This window comes from Monodelphis domestica, chromosome 1, assembly GCF_027887165.1.
Source record: "Monodelphis domestica isolate mMonDom1 chromosome 1, mMonDom1.pri, whole genome shotgun sequence".
Classification (NCBI taxonomy): Eukaryota; Metazoa; Chordata; class Mammalia; order Didelphimorphia; family Didelphidae; genus Monodelphis; species Monodelphis domestica.
This window is the reverse complement of record NC_077227.1, coordinates 407207212-407223180: the sequence shown is the minus strand read 5'-3', so window position 1 is coordinate 407223180 and position 15969 is coordinate 407207212. Positions and strand designations below refer to the sequence as shown.

At 41.2% G+C, this 15969-nt stretch overlaps 1 protein-coding gene across 1 annotated transcript in view; it reads left to right on the top strand.

Annotated features, from left to right (window-relative positions):
- Positions 1-12653, top strand: part of BPIFB3 (BPI fold containing family B member 3) — a 34793-nt gene extending 22140 nt beyond the window's left edge. Inside the window, exons 10-15 of the mRNA XM_001381769.3 lie at positions 1066-1236; positions 2714-2781; positions 5986-6028; positions 8619-8682; positions 10830-10906; positions 12238-12653. Coding sequence (XP_001381806.2) covers positions 1066-1236; positions 2714-2781; positions 5986-6028; positions 8619-8682; positions 10830-10906; positions 12238-12273 — 459 coding nt within the window. The 3' untranslated portion in view covers positions 12274-12653. The remainder of the gene's footprint in view (positions 1-1065; positions 1237-2713; positions 2782-5985; positions 6029-8618; positions 8683-10829; positions 10907-12237) is intronic.
- The last annotated feature ends 3316 nt before the right edge of the window (positions 12654-15969 follow it).

Sequence of the window (15969 nt, the reverse complement as noted above, 5' to 3'; positions counted from 1 at the left end):
CCAGGAAGAAAGTGCTTTGACCAGAGAAGTGTCAAGGATGATGAGAGGGCCCAGAACTGTTGTTTGACTTGTCTTTCCCTGGTGTGCTAGTGTTCATTCGATGGTGGTTTCCAGAACAAGAGAAGGAAAGGAATTCGGTTATTATATGCTTTGTAACCTGGCATGACGTTGACCGTGAAATAGCAATGTGGAGTTTGAGTCAGGCTAGAGAGTTCCTGGAAGTTTGGGCAGGCAGCTTTCTTTCCTCAAGGGATCAGCACAGCCCTGCGCCATCCAGGGGAACCACCGATATGTTTTTATATTAAGAGCTGCAACTAGCCTTTTCATGACTTGGGGCAAGGAAAACTAAAGATGTCCTCAAAAAATTTTAAAGACAATTTCAGGGGTAGCTCAGTGGATTGAGAACCAGGTCTAGAGATGGGAGGTTCTGGATTCAAATGTGGCCTCATATATTTCCTAGCTGTGTGACCCTGGACAAGTCACTTAACCCCCATTGCCTAACCCTTATTGCTCTTTTGCCTTAGAACCAATGCTTAGCATTGACTCTAAGACAGGAAGTAAGGGTTAAAAGGATTCAAAAAAGGGAAATTTCAGGGATTTTTGCAGGAAGGGGAGCTTGGGCTTTGAGACAAGACTCTTAGGTGGCAGAGGCCCTGGGACACCGAGGCACAGAGTAAGTAAGACAGAGATCTGAGATACTTTAAGGCCACTGATGGGAAGATAGCCTGCTTTTGGGGGGGTGTTGTGGGGTGGAAGGGGTGGAGCTCTGATTTTTTTTATGCTAATTAATTATTTTTTTTATTATGTCTACATCTGCTGCTGGAGGAACACAAGCCTTTTAGCACAGTTCCCAATTTAGGTGACCTTGGGAAAACCCCAATTGCCTTGCTCTGGCTCTAGCTCTTCTCCCAGTGCTACGGTGCTGGCATCCTTCCCTCGCTCTCCTCACTTCATCTTCAGCTGTCTGCTGCACGTTCTGGGCACTTGCAGATTTTAAGATCTAGTTCTCTGGCTGTTTTACTCTTTAGCCTTTGCTAGAGAAGCTCACCTCGTATCTCCACATAGGCTCTGGGAACTCTGCCGCCGGATGAAAATTTGCTGATCACATTGAGAGTGAAGAAAGCACCGGCATTCACGCTGACAAGCGGGAAAGCGTCCATGACCATCCCGGCATCTATGGAGTTGTTCATCTACCACCCCCACGGGACTCCCGAGTCCCTTTTGTCACTGAGTTCGGTGAGCACCTCTCCTTTCTGCTTTTCTGGGACCACAGGCTAGCGACCCTCTGGGCTGAGCTGACCCTGACAAGCACGGAAAGGTCATGGAGTTTACGATCTGATGATTGGGTCAAATCCTTACTATCCTAGGCAGCCAAGCAGAGCAATGGATGGAGTGCCAGGTCTGGAGTAGGGAAGACTCATCTTCCCAAACAAATCTGACTTCCGATATTTATTATCTGTGTGACCCTGGCCAAGGCAGGGAGGCAAAAAAGGGTTAAGTGACTTGTCCAAGTTCACACAGCTAGTATCTGAGGCTAGATTTGAGCCTCCAAGCCCGGTACTCTCTTCCACAGAACCACCTTGCTATCCTACAGGGTCCTTAGAGACCATGAAACCCTCATTTTGAGGCTAGAGAAAACAAAATCTCATGGCATAACAGCTAGTATTTATATAGCACTTCATGGCTTGCAAAGTGCTTTACAAATATTATCTCATTTGATCCTCACAACAGCCCTGGGAGGTAGTTGCTCTTGTAGTACTGTCCCCGTTTTATAGATGAGGAAGCTGAGGCAGAGAGCAGGGAAATGATTTGCCCAGGGTGACACAGGAAGTATGTGAGGGCAGATCTGAACTCAAGCCTTCTTGACTCCAAATCCAGTACCTCACTTATTTCCCTACTAGGAAGATAAATAACTTCACAATACGTTCATATCAGTTGGCGTCTCCTAGTTCCAGCTCAGTGCTTTTTCCACTCTATCACAACTCTGGATTTTATAGCCTGGTTATCATCTAAATCTCTCCGTACTAAAAGATTTTCCACATAGGAGGATACTCCCTCCCCTCACCCCCAAGCAGTAAAGTATCTCTCAGTCTTCGTTAGGTGTGAAGGGCAGAGCTAGAGGAATCAAGGGAAAGATTTACTTAATTAAGATTGCTCAGAGAACTGATGCAGAACTTGGAAGACAGTTACTCAGTGACAACAATGATATAAATGTAAGGAGCGAAAAAGAAAGAAAAGAAGAAAGGAAGGAAGAAACAAAGGAGGAAGGAAAGAAACTTAAGGTTACATCATTATAATAATCAAACCTGGTCTCAGAAAAGAGATGAGAAAGTGTATCTTCTCACTGTTTGTTCTCTGCAAAACGAAGGACTATAGGGCCAAAATATTGCATATTCTTCAATCATTTCAGTTGTATCTGAGTCTTTGTGACCCCATTTGGGATTTTCTTGGCAAAGATATTGGAGTGATTTACCATTTCCTCCCGCAGCTCATTTTACAGATGAGAAATGGAGGCAAACAGGTTTAAGTGATTTACCCAGGGTTACATTGTTAGAAAGTATCCGAGGTTGGATTTGAACCCAGGAACTCCCATCTCTAGGCCTGGCTCTCAATCCACTAAGGTGCCTAGCTGCCCCCTTAACATTTAATTTGGATGCACTGAAAACTTATAGAGGTTTCAGATTCATGTTGCTTCTCTCTTTTCTTCACCCAGGTCCTGACACTGAATGCTCAGCTAGCTACCTCAGCAACTAAACTACACGTTTCTCTCTCTCTGGAACGGTAACAGGGCAGACTTTATTTTCTCCTTGGTGCGCTGTTAAATACAGATGACGAAGAGAACTTGTATTATCTATCTTAAAGTACCTTTTAAAAACAGGTGAAAAGGAACTTGGAGATCATCTAGTCTAATTCCCTTATTTAACAGATGAGGAAACTGAGACACAGGGAGGTTAAATCACTTGTTCAAAGTTGCATAGGTGAAAGTGGAAAGTGAAACCAGGATTCAAAACTGATGCCCAACTTTTTTTTTCATACCCCTTCCCCTCTGCCCAGCAACCAATGGGAGTGCACAGTGGGTAAGGCGGTCGGCTCACAGGCAGCAAAGTTGGAGGGGAGCAGAGTGCTCTGGCTACTTCCCGCCCCCCCCCCCCTTACCTGTGCTGAGGTATTTCTCACATGACCCACCCCTCTTCCTAGCAGCCCAAAGGAAGCATTTCCTCCCTCCCCTGTCTGGGGTAAGGAGGGGGTGGGGTGAGCCCAAGCACTTGGTGTGTGGGGCATAGCACACAGTCTGGGGGTAGGCGGGGTAGGGCACAGCATGTGGTCTCTAAAAGGTTCACCATCACTTGTCTAGTCTAACTCCCTTATTTTATAGAAAGGGAAAGTAAAGTTGAGAGATGAAATGACTACCCATAATGAGCTAGTGGTAGAATGAGGTAGTGGTAGAGCCCAGGTTTGAGTTCAGGTTTCCTGACTTTGGGTCCAAGTGCCCTTTCTATTGGTCGTTCTGTCTTCTGTTGCTCTTGGTTTGGTGACCGGTCCTAACTGTCTTTTGGGAGGACTGCTCTGGTCTCAGTTTTCATCAGAACTCTCTCTGGGAGAGAGAAAAGTTTATGGTAATAACCAAGGGAGATCCTGGAGTCAGGGAAATACAGGTTGGTCTCAGTCAATGCCTCTGAGGTTCCCTCCAGTTCTCTGAGATTCTGTGATTCTTTCATTCTGCTATAAAGGCATTCTTATGCCCAGGAATATATTTGACCACCTTGGCAAAATGATCCCAAAGCGTGGGTAAGTATTTATCTCTGTAGTTCTTGTTTCCTTCATCTCATAAAATGAGGTGGTTGAATGTGATTGATGGAGCTGAACTAGACCTGACTAGATGAGACCCCCTCTACCTTTTATCCTAGGGTTTTGGCTATCTGCCAGCTTTGAATGGGGGGGGGCAGTGAGAACTGGGCTTTGGGGCAATGGAGTTCAAATCCAGTTTTAGAACCTTACTAGTTGTGTAACACTGAGCAATCGACTTAACCTCTGTTTGCCTCAGTTTCTTGATCTGTGAAATGAGGATAATAATAGTACCTACCTCCCAGGGTTGTTGTGAGGATCAGTTGAGATAATATTTGTAGAGTATTTAGCACAGTATGTAGCACCAAGTAGGTATTTAAAAAGTGTCACTCTCCTTCCTTTCCTCCCCCTTCCTCTCTTCTTCCCTTCTTCCCTCCATCTGTCCCTCCCTCCCTTCCTCCTAGAGACCTCACTTTGACCTCTGACTACTAAGGGGTCCTCCCCCCCCAGCTTTCATCAGAAGATACTCAAATCCTCCCCTCCAGATTTCTTTTCTAAGACTTTTGGCCTCAGGCAGCCTCTCCCGGGCACATTCTCCCTTTCCAAAGGCTGAGCAGGTTGTCTGCCCAGGCAGTGCAAAGAGGCAGGCAGAGTTAAGCTTCAGAGAAGAACAATTGGCCTATTCTTGAGTTAGGTGCTTGTTTACACCTCAGCTCTAATCAAAGATGGCATTTCGATCTCAGGCTTCCTCTCTTTAAACTCCTTGTCTGTTAGAAAGTTATAATTGTTAGTTGACACAGCCCTTTCTTTTCTGGCCCTTCCCAAATCTCCTGGGCTTCCAGGTAATGGTTAGGTGATAAGCTAATCCTTACTAATGTGTTCTAAGATAAGCAGCTATTCCCTCCCAAGGAATTTAATACCTTAACCCTTAGTAGCAGACTTTTTTTTTTTAATTTTAAGTGCTGAATGGGACCTTAGGGGCAGCCTTGCTTAGAGGTTCTTTACTTAGGGTCCTTGAATTTGTAGGTATATTAAAATATTTTGATAACTATTTTAATAAAATTGGTTTCTTTTGTAGTTCTATGTGTTTTAATTTTATACATTTAAAAGCATTATGTGTGAAGGGATCCATGGGCTTCACTGGACTGCACACACACACACACACACACACACAAATATGTATAGTTAAGAACTCTGCCTGACTGTACATTCCCTTCATTTTACAGTTGAGAAGACCATTTAGCACAGAAAACTTATCCACGGCCACACAGTGAATTAATGGCAGAACCATCCCTTCCAGAGAGAGGGACAAGTATCTATGGGATACATTTTAAGAGAACTCTTCTTAAATCATGGCCCCTCACTTATGTCAGAATTGCCTTGCCCCATTCCTATTCTTTGTTGTTGTTGTTCTCAGAACCAAGAGGCTCTGTCCCTCTAGAGCACCCCCTGTGTCTTCCCTAAACAAATGCACAATCATCCTAACTGACCATTGTGGTCAGTGGTCTAAGACTGTCTTTCTCCTCTCTCTTTTACTCCTGGCCCTTCCTCGTTTCTATAAATTCAGCATACTGTAATGGAAATAATGGATTTGGATTCAATTCTTGGCTCTATCATTGCCTTGAGCAAATTATTGTCTATTGGGCCTGGAGACCTAGTCTAATCCAATCCAATAAATCCTTATTAAGTGTCTACTATGTGCCAAGCACTATGTTAAGCACTGAGATTCCAATTAATAAAAGAAAGGTAGTCTGTGCCCTGGATGAAAATCTAGCCTCAGACACTTTGTGTGACTTTGGGCAAGCCACTTAACTTGTCTGCCATAGTCCTTTCAACTGTAAAATAGGGATATTAATATCTGCTTACCTGGATTGTTGTGAGGATAAATGACATAAATTTTATAAAATAAATTTCTAAATAAATAAAATAAATTTGTAGAGAGCTTGGCACACAGTAGGAGCTTAATAAATGATTTTTTTTCCCTTTCTTCTCTGGACCTCAGTTTCCTAATCTATAAAATGAAGAACTTGGAGTAGATGATCTCTAATGTCCCTTATGGGAGTAAAGTTCTAAGAGAAATTTATAAGATTGAGGAAGTTCTGGGGCCTATATTTTGCTTCATCAGCTCCCCCACTATCTTCTCTGGGAGACCTGGACACCCAATCCATAACCCATCAATATCTTTCTTTGTCTCTGCAGATTCAGTGCTGAACTGGATTCTTCCTATGCTGCTAAATTTGATGTAAGTCCTTGGGAAGGCCATGGGGTTGAACAGGAGTGGGCCATCTCTGATCCATTCCAGAAATGCCACAAATTACTTATGTGAAAGGATAGATTTAGTCACACAGCCCCTACTATTTTCAGCTCCACTAACTCTAGCCTTAGACAGAGCATGTCCTTGGGGTTCAGAGAGTTGGAGAATAATCACTTTGAGGCCTGAGCTACTGCTGGGAAGGGAGTCTAGGGACCTAGCAGGTTCAAGGAAGTAGTCACATCCCAGGTGATGTTGGGTCTCAGGCATCCAATCAGCAGTGCCACTGATGGTTTCTCTTTTTCCTATTTCCTCTCCATCTTTTACCCTTTGGTGAGTATCTTTTCCCCTTTTCAAATTAATGTTCATGTATATTGTGTCTCGAGGTTCCTGGGCTAAATCTGGTGGACCAAGTTGGGTCATTTTTGATGGATGGCCTTGATTTCCTTGCAGACCTTTATGGTACTTTAAAGATCACATCTATTCTCTTAAATGACCCTTACAATAATTCCATGAAGGAAGCATAAAAGGAATCATCATGTCTATTTTACAGAAAAGGAAATTAAGATACAGAGAGGCATATTGACTGACTTGATGATTAAGGTGCAACTCCAACTCAGGATTCTTCTATCAGACCAGGCTAACTCCCTAATGTAGCTCTGAATAGAACACAGACATCTGATGTAGAGATTAATTGGAAGAGGGATAATGGGGATGGACACATTGAATCCTTAAGTGCCAGAATTAGATGATCCCTGGAAACTTGAAAGGAGAAGCTTCAGAAGAAATTAAATTATTGAACTTTATAGAATGAGAAACTTGTTACCCCTAGGAAGTTCAAAGTAAAAGAATGAACAGATCCTATCTAGATAGTTTTAGATAAACAATGTTGGTAGATGTCTGGTGGCTTCTAAAGGAATGGTCAGATTTTGGATGGCAGTGGTGACCTTAGAACTATCAGTCAGAGAGGACAAATAGCACCTTTTGTGACACCATTATTCATCCATTCATTTGACAAATATTAAGTACTTACTATGTGACAGGTGCTGTGTTGAGTTCTGGGAATACAAAGAAAAAACAAACAAAAAACTGTGCCTTCCCTCAAGGAGTTTACATTCTAACCGGAGTCAAGATGTAGGAAAAAAAGTGTGTAGAAGATTCATAGAAAGCAGATATAATGCGACCTTAGAGGAGAAGGCCCTAGTAGCTGGAAATAGGGGTGAGAAGAATGACCAAGAAAGGCCTCCTGCAGAAAAGTAGCATTTTAGTTGAGACTTGAAGAAATCAGTGGATCCAAAGAGGTGGAAGGGTAGAGGGAGGGCATATCAGGCATGGGGGCAGATAGTATAAAGGCAGAAGGAAACATCATTGGATATTGAAGCCAAGCAAATATTGGCTCAATTATCAAGTATGTAGAAGGAAGTAATATGAAAGAAGATTGGAAAATTAGGGAGGGGCCAAGGAATGAAGAGCTCTAATGCTAGAGAAATTTATAATTTATCTCAGAAATAATAAGGAACAACAAGTAGGTGGAGGTGACATGGTCAGATCCGAGTTTTAGGAAACCATTTTGATAGCCATGGAAGATGGAAGTATGAAGAAGCACCTCGAGGCTGGGAAACTAGTGAGAAAGTTATAGCTTATTTATTTCAAGAATTTTCTTTTTCTTTTCCATTGGAGAGAAGGAAAAGAAATGGTCATTAATTTTAAAAATATTTTTACATAATATGAAATAAAATAAATTAAAATTAAATAACAAAAATTAAAATTAAAAAAGGCTATTATCATATGGTTCAGGTAAGGGAATATCAGGGTCTGAACTAATGAAGTAGTTATGTGAGTGGAGTGAAAGATATCGTGGAGAAAGAAATAAGATTTGACAACCAATTGGATATTGTGGGAGGAGCAAGAGTGATGAGTTGAGGTTATAAATTTGAGTGTCTGGAAGAAGGGTGGTTTCTTCAACAATATTAGGAAAGTTTAGAAAAGAAATCAGTTTTAGGGAAAAGATAATGTAAGATAATGCCTCAGTTAGACTAGACCAAGAAAGTGAGTTGATTAAAATAAGAACAGGAGTGATCCTGAAGCCTCCATAGGTCACTTCAATATATCTTGACCAGTAAATATAGGTCATATTTATATTAAAGTATAAGGTTGCTAAAGCCTTTTCCACAACAACCCTGTGAGTTTGGTAGACCACAGCAGATAGTTCAGAGACTATTATGCTCATTTTATAGAGGAGGAACCCAAGATTCATCTTGTGCCCCTGGACAGGCATACTGTTAGATGTTGTCTGCCTAGGCAGCCTCAGAATCCAGTTGCTCAGACTAGGTCTAATGTGCTACACTGAAGATACCTGAAGAAGCTCCCCTTAGCCCAGATCATTAGAGATGTCAGCTGGCTGCAGGCAGCAAGGCCCCCTAACTTCTTGCCTCTGGTGAAGACTCCTGCAAGGGCTGGAGGCATGTGTTCTGTGCTTCTAGCTTTCCTGCCTGGAGGATAGATGTTCACCATTAGTGCAGGGAAGGAGACGACTGGCCCTCCGTCATACCTACCAACCTCTCTGTGTGCTCCATTTCAGGTTTCACATCTAGAGGAGTGGCTCAGCGACGTCGTGCGGGCAGTTTATGTGAACAAACTCAATGGTATGGAGCATCTGACATTCTCATCTTGCTTTCCTAGCTCTGTGTTCCCATTCTTTCCCTTAGTTTGTTGCTCTGCCCCACTGCCCTTCCTTCACCACTAGTGCTAAAGAAGATACCTTTTGTCTGCATTAATCACCATAGCTCGAAGTTAATTTCTCTTTATAGGCAATATCTTTTTTAGTAATATTTTATTTTCCCTTATCATATGTAAGAAACAATTTTTTAAAACATTCATTTTAAAAAGAAGTTTCGAGTTCCAAATTCTCTCCTCTCTTCTAGCCCTCCCTCCCTTTCCATTCTCTGAGACAACAAGCAATCTGATAGAGATTTTACATGGCTAATCATTACACGCAGTTTCTTAAGTGACTGCAACTGACTCAACTCTTGTCCCATAAGCCAAAGATGAACAGAACCATGGGATCTCTCCTGCGATCTCGCACACACAGGCAGGATTCACCTTCTGGCAGCCAATCAATCAACACAAATTTATTGAGTACCGACTGTGTGCCAGGAACTGTGATAGATACATGAGGTACAAAGATGAAAGTGAAATAGAAGAAGTACATGCCCATCTATAACCATATTCAGACTATAAATACACACCGAATGCAAGTGAGTTGATGGAGGGAAGGGAGCTAGCATGTGCGGTCCAGGTGAAGGAGGTTCAGGAAGGTTCTCCTGTAGAAAGGGGCTAGAGCTGAGTCTTGAAGGCAACGAGGGATTCCAAAAGGCAAATGTGAGGAGCTAGTACATTTTAGGAAGGTAAGACATCCAGTGCAAATGTGAGGAAATGGGAGTTAAAGCTTTATATATACAAAATACAAATATTGAGTAAACTGGAATGACTGTCCTAATCCCATCTACAAGACACCAAGGAAAGCACAGAGCTCACATATAAAGGAAGTAAAGATGGCTCAATGGATAGAGTCCTGGACCTGGAGTCAGGAAGATCTGAATTCAAATTTGGTCTCAGACACTCACTGGCTTTATGACCCATGCCGGGCAAGTCACTTTCCTCTATTTGCTTGAATCCAATGGAGAAGGAAATGGCAACCCCCTCTAATACTTAGCCAAGACAATCCCAAATGGGATCAGGAAGAATCAGACACAACTGAACAACAAAAGGTACAGGATGCTATCCACTATGTCCTGTGATCCCAAATTTGAATCGAGACTGGGGCATCCACCCTTGCTTCCCACTCCTAGAGAGCACAGTTGAGGTCCTCCCACCTCTTCTGTCCCATGTGTCTAGCCAGAGTCAGCAGAACCAGGGGGCTCTTGGTACTTCATTTTATACGTTGCCTATACAGTTATACATACCATACATATGTGGCTCGGGTGGATAATTATTATATATAATGATTAATCATATAAATAGAGTTTTATTAAACAATATAAGATTTATAATTATTATAATTAATAAATAATATGATATATAAATAATATAATAAAAATACATAAATTATAGTTGACCCCAGATTAGGGAACCTATTTCCCTGCTTTTTTCCAACAACTCCTATACTATCAGCAGGTTAAGGTGACCAGCTCCCTTTACTGAATAAGGCAATGACTTTACCAAGATGTCTGTTTATGCAGAAGACAGGCATTCCCTTTAAAAGGGCACCAGCCTATTAAGATGGTATGAGCTCTGCGTCACATCTCCAACAAAGGAATGGGTTGCATTGAGTCAGCTACCCTCGTCGCATGTGAGTCCAGGGCCACAGGCTGTGGCCCACAATGTGTCTTTCAGACAGAGCAAAGCTAAGTGGTTGCCACCATAGGGATCTAACACATGGCCTTGGTTGGGCTTCTTTACATAGAGCTCCAATCAGCTGAACCAACTGCAGAATCATGTTAAATACAACATCTTTCACTTCCATTACTCTGTGACTCTTGAGTTGAAGCACCTTGTGGACAGTCATCTCATCTATTCATCCTTGAGAAATAAGGTGGGGGTGTGTGACTTGTCCCCATTTTACAGAATAGAAAACTGAGGCCCGTAGAAGGAAATTGACTCTCTTGAAGTTAGTCAAAGAGTCAATGGGGAGCTGAGAGAAGGATCTGTCCCTTAGTTCAGGCAATTAGAGACCCAACAGCGAACATGCTGCCTTTCTCAAGCTAATGTGTCATCTCCTGATTCTTTACAGTTGTTTTGGAAGTAGGCATTCCTCTGCCTAAGATCCTTAACGTCAACTTTGCAAATGCAGGTCTGGAGATCATTGAGGTAAGTAAGGCCTTGAGAATTGATTGCTCGTGGTTGGGAATTGAGTGTCTGTTTAAAGAATAATATTGCATAATTCACTCTCTGGAATGGTTTAGGTAGAGTAGTTGGGCAGATCACTGGACTTGGAGTTAAGACAGACTTAAGTTCAAATCCTACTTCAGGCATTTACTATCTGCATGATGATGCTCAAGTCACCTAAACTCTCTGTGACTCAGTTTTCTCATCTATAAAATGGGATAATAAATATTTTTACTTCCTAGGATTGTTCAGATCAAATGAGTTCATATATATATAATACTTTGCAAACCCCTTAAGCTACATAAATTCTGACTGTTAATTTTAGCTATTTCTTTTGTTTACAAAGTAGTTTCTTCATTTTTCTTTTTTGATCTTCTCAATTGACCTGTTCTGAGATGGGCAGGGCAAGGCAGAGACCATTATTCTCATTTTATAAATGAAGGCAGCTAGGTGGTGCCATGGATAGAGTGCCAGGCCTGGAGTCAGTAAGACTTCTCTTTCTGAGTTCAAATCCAGCCTCACTTACTAGCTGTGTGAACTTGGGCAAGTCACTTAACCTTGCTTGCTTTAGTTTCCTCATCTGGAAAATGAGTTATAGAAGGAAATGTTCAATCCATTCCAGTATCTCTGCCAAGAAAATCCCAAATGAGGTCATAATCAGACATGACTGAAATGACCGAACAACAACAACAAAATTAAGGGAAAGCATGATGTTATTTATTATCATTGTCGTTTTTGTATCAGAAAAAAAAAACTGGCCTTAGCATCAGAGGACTTGGTTTAGAATCTGGGCTCTGATACTTTTATTAACTTATGACTTTTGGCAGTTTACCTAAACTGACTTATAAATGAGGATGTTGGATTAGAGTCTCTCTCAAGTTTTTTTTTCCCCAGCTCTAAATATTGTCATACCATTAATAATGATAATCAACAAACACATGTTCAATAATAATGTAGCGGGTAAGTAACAGAGGCAGGACTTGAACCTAAGTCTCTCAGTACAAATCTCTCTGTTTTGAGTAACTACTGTGTCCTTGGTTCTGTGTTAGGCACAATGGGGGGACCTGAGGAGTAGAAGACAAAGAAAGAATCAATAAATATTACTGAATTAATTTACTTGGATTATTTAATAAACCATCCTTGAATGCATCCTATGTAATAGGGAACCCTGAGGGTGGAGTTGTGGTCTTAGAAAAGACTAAGGCATAGAGCATATTTTCACTGATCTTATGGTCTATTTAGGGGTGGATAAAAATGTGTCCAGGAGGAGGGCAGGAAAATTTAATAAGTCTGTATTTAATCAATCCTTCCAGAATGCCATTGTGTTGACCGTGGTTTCACGAAACTGAGGGGATGGAGGAATCTTCAGGGCTTTGATACTTTCTGAAGATTCAGGTGAAGCCCTCCAGCCTTCCTGGTTTCCTCTTCTTCCGATTCTCTTGTGAGCCTTAGAGTAGATTAAAAAAAAATCAACCCACACATTCTGGGCTGGCCCTTCCTGGTTCCGTGAGCCTTCAGCAACAGTGGCCAGTCCAGCTCACTCAGGATCCTTTCCTAGGAAGGCCTTTTAGGATATGGAGAGCAATCTGGGTCTACCCCTGCACCTGCTCTTATTTCAATAAAGGATTCTACTGTTTCTGCATTCCCTGGCTGGTATTTTTTCTCTGACCTTACCCAATTTGCTTGATTCTTTTCTTCCCTTTCTGGAAATCTAGCAATAGGATTTGGAGGGTGGGATGAGGATGCCTCAGCTTGGTACTGTATTAGATGATGTGGCCAATTTTTTAATGGAAAGTAACATTAACCTTGGATGATACAGATAATAATAATAAAAGTGATAATTTCAGTTTCGTTCTTATTTAATTTGGGGTGTGTGTGTGTGTGTATGTATAGAGGCCCCCCAGAAAATTTGCTTTTCCTGAAGAAAACAGGTATTCTCAAATCTGGCCCCAGACATTTCCTAGATGTGTGACCCTGGGCAAGTCACTTAGCACCAATTGCATAGCCTTTATCACTCTTCTGCCTTGGAAGTGATAATTAATATTGATTCTAAGACAAAAGATAAGAGTTTTAAAAAAGAGAGAACAGGTATTTACCATGGAGACCAAAGGATGGCTAGTAATGCAACAGAGGTCTCTTTGTGGTCACCCTTCAGTCATTTCATCAGCGTGGACACACCCTTCTGTCGACACAGATCTTCCATGTGGTCTTTAAAAGAGGCAAAGGAGTCAAGAAGTAAGATAAAATAAAACAAAAACATACCTCAGAAAACAACATCATCTTGTAGTCAGGTGCAAATAGTGATGAGCTTCTCTGAACTTGGCTGGAAGGGTGGGATGGTAGACCCACATTCTGTGACTGGACCTATTCTCAAAGCCTTCCTAGGTTGGAGGAGGTGGCTAGAATTTATTTTCATCATTATGGTCTTGCAGAGTTCCCCTTTCCACCTTCCACAAGGAGGAATCAGAAGAGGATTTTATCAGCGGCAATAATCACGTCTAAGAATAAAGACCTTGTGTTTCTAGTAAGGGCCATGCTTAAATGGCTGCCAAGACTTTTACACAGTTTCCTTTGAATCTCATGATAACCTATAAGGTAGATTCTACAGCAGAATGATCTCCATTTTAGAGATGAAAAAATTGAAACCCAGAATCTTAGTCATTTGCTGATACTAGGGGCAAGAGTTGAATCTAAGTCTTACAGATTCCAAGACTTGCATGATTAAATGAACAGACTTACAAGTAGTTTTGATCCTGTATTACATTTCAAATGGATAAATAAATACCTAGTAATATAAAGGATGCAATATAAAATCTTAAGAATTAAACATTTATCTATCTATCTATCTTCTATCTGTCCATCTATGTATCTATCATCTATCTATGCATCTGATCTATCTATCTATCTATCTATCTATCTATCTATCTATCTATCTATCTATCTATCTATCTATCTATCTGTCTGTCTGTCTGTCTGTCTATCCATCCATTCATCCCTCTTTCTCTTACTCCTGTTCTGTTTCTCCTCTTTCCCTCTCCTATTCTTTCTTTGTATTTTTCTCCTCTCTCTCTTTTCTGTCAACTCTCTCTCTCTCTGTCTCTGTCTCTGTCTCTGTCTCTGTCTTATAAAATGGATCACAAAGAAACACTATGGTACATTGCATATGACCTAATAAAGAGACCCAGTTGCTTCTTATTATATTCTTTTTGAGAACTCATTTGTCCAATTCCTGTTAGATATTTAATGAATATGCCCTTACATATGAGGTATAGACACTTGTACTATCAACTTCTTCATCAGACTAGAATACCTTGGATTGACTTATAATTTAGATGACCAAAATGACACAACCATTAGATCATATGGCCTGCCTCTATACAGATAGTTCTCTGCTTTACATAAATTTGCATTATGTAAATTTGACATTATGTAAAGAATGCAAGAAATCTAAAAAACCACTCATGTTAACTTTGCTTTACAGTACTGTGGTCTCTCTACTCCTGACCCTCAGCTTGGTGCTGTCCGCCCCCCCCCCCCCCAAAAAAAAAACCCTTCCAAGTGAAAGCAGAAGGGATGTGGGGAGAGACACTACTGTCCTTGGCTTGACAATTCTGGTTTGGGAGAAGAAACCTTTGCCAGGCTCCATGCCCTCAACAGTGTGTCTGGTCTCCATGTGTCTACCTCCCCTCTTTGGGAACTACCTGTGGTGTTTTATAATTATAAAAGCACTTTACATTTATTAATTCATTTGACGCTTACTATAACCTTGTAAGTCAGATAGAATTGACATTGCTATAACCATTTTACAGATGAAGGAACTGGGACTTAACTTTGTGATCTTGGGCAAGTCATTCCATTCTCCAGAGACTTTTATGGTACCAAAGACAATGTCCTTGAATCAGTTCTTTTCTGCATGGGATGTTCTTGTTGTCCAAGGATCTAGAGATTTTGGGCCAGGAGGCTCAGAAGAGATGAGCCCAACTGAGTTGGCTGTGTTAGGATTGTCTTGCAGTGCAGTAACCTTACTGGTTTCTTGGTTATCTATAGCATATCTGACAAGAGACTTTCCTGACTCCTCTCCTTCAAGTGAAGGGGGAACTCCCAAACTCCCAAGGGGGCCCAGTTCATTTTGGGGAAGTTCTCCTTGGAATGACGTCTTTCCTTCCATCAAGCTTAAATTTGTCTATATGCTATTTCCATACATTATTCTTAGTTCTGTTCACTTTGGGTCAAGGAAAACAAATTCAGCTCTAATCTTCCTGAGGGCAGATATACTAAACTTGAAGACAGCTACAATGTCTTTGCTAATACTCTCTTTCCCAATGTCTTCAATGAAAGCTTTCCTTCTTGGATGTACTCTGGTTTGCCTGTGTTTCTTCTTACCTGTGGTGCCTAGAACTGATTACTCTAGTTCTGAGTTGACCAAGGAAGAGTTCCTTATTCCAAGATTCCCTCTAGCTTTAAAATTCCGTATTCAACAGCCATTCCAGTGTTGACAGTCTGTATTCTGACGTCTCTTGTAGAGCTGGTATTTTCTGGTTCTTTAGATTTTTTTTAAACCTTTACCTTCCATCTTAGAATCAATACTATGTATTGGTTCCAAGGCAGAAGAATGGTAAGGCTAGGCAATGGGGGCTAAGTGACTTGCTCAGGGTCACACAGCTAGGAAGTGTCTCAGGTCAGATTTGAATGGTTTTTTAATTTTTTAAGAAGTTTAATGAACACCAGAGAAAGAGGTAGACAGAAACACAGAACAAGAGACAAAACAGAGAGATGCACGAGATGAGAGAAAGCAAGAGAAAGACAGAGAAATCATTTCCGCAGAGAGTAGAACAGAAAAAGAGAATTATATGTGAAATAATTAATCTCTATTAAATATAGCTTGAATGATGGATCTACATTGTCAGCTCTATCACGCAGAAAATGATATAATAAATTCAATACATTACTTCAAAAATTGCCTTGCTTGTCTATGTTTCCTTTTTACCTCTCTTCTATTGTCTTCTGAGCATCAAAAATGCTTCAATGTCCCTCTTTTCTATTGC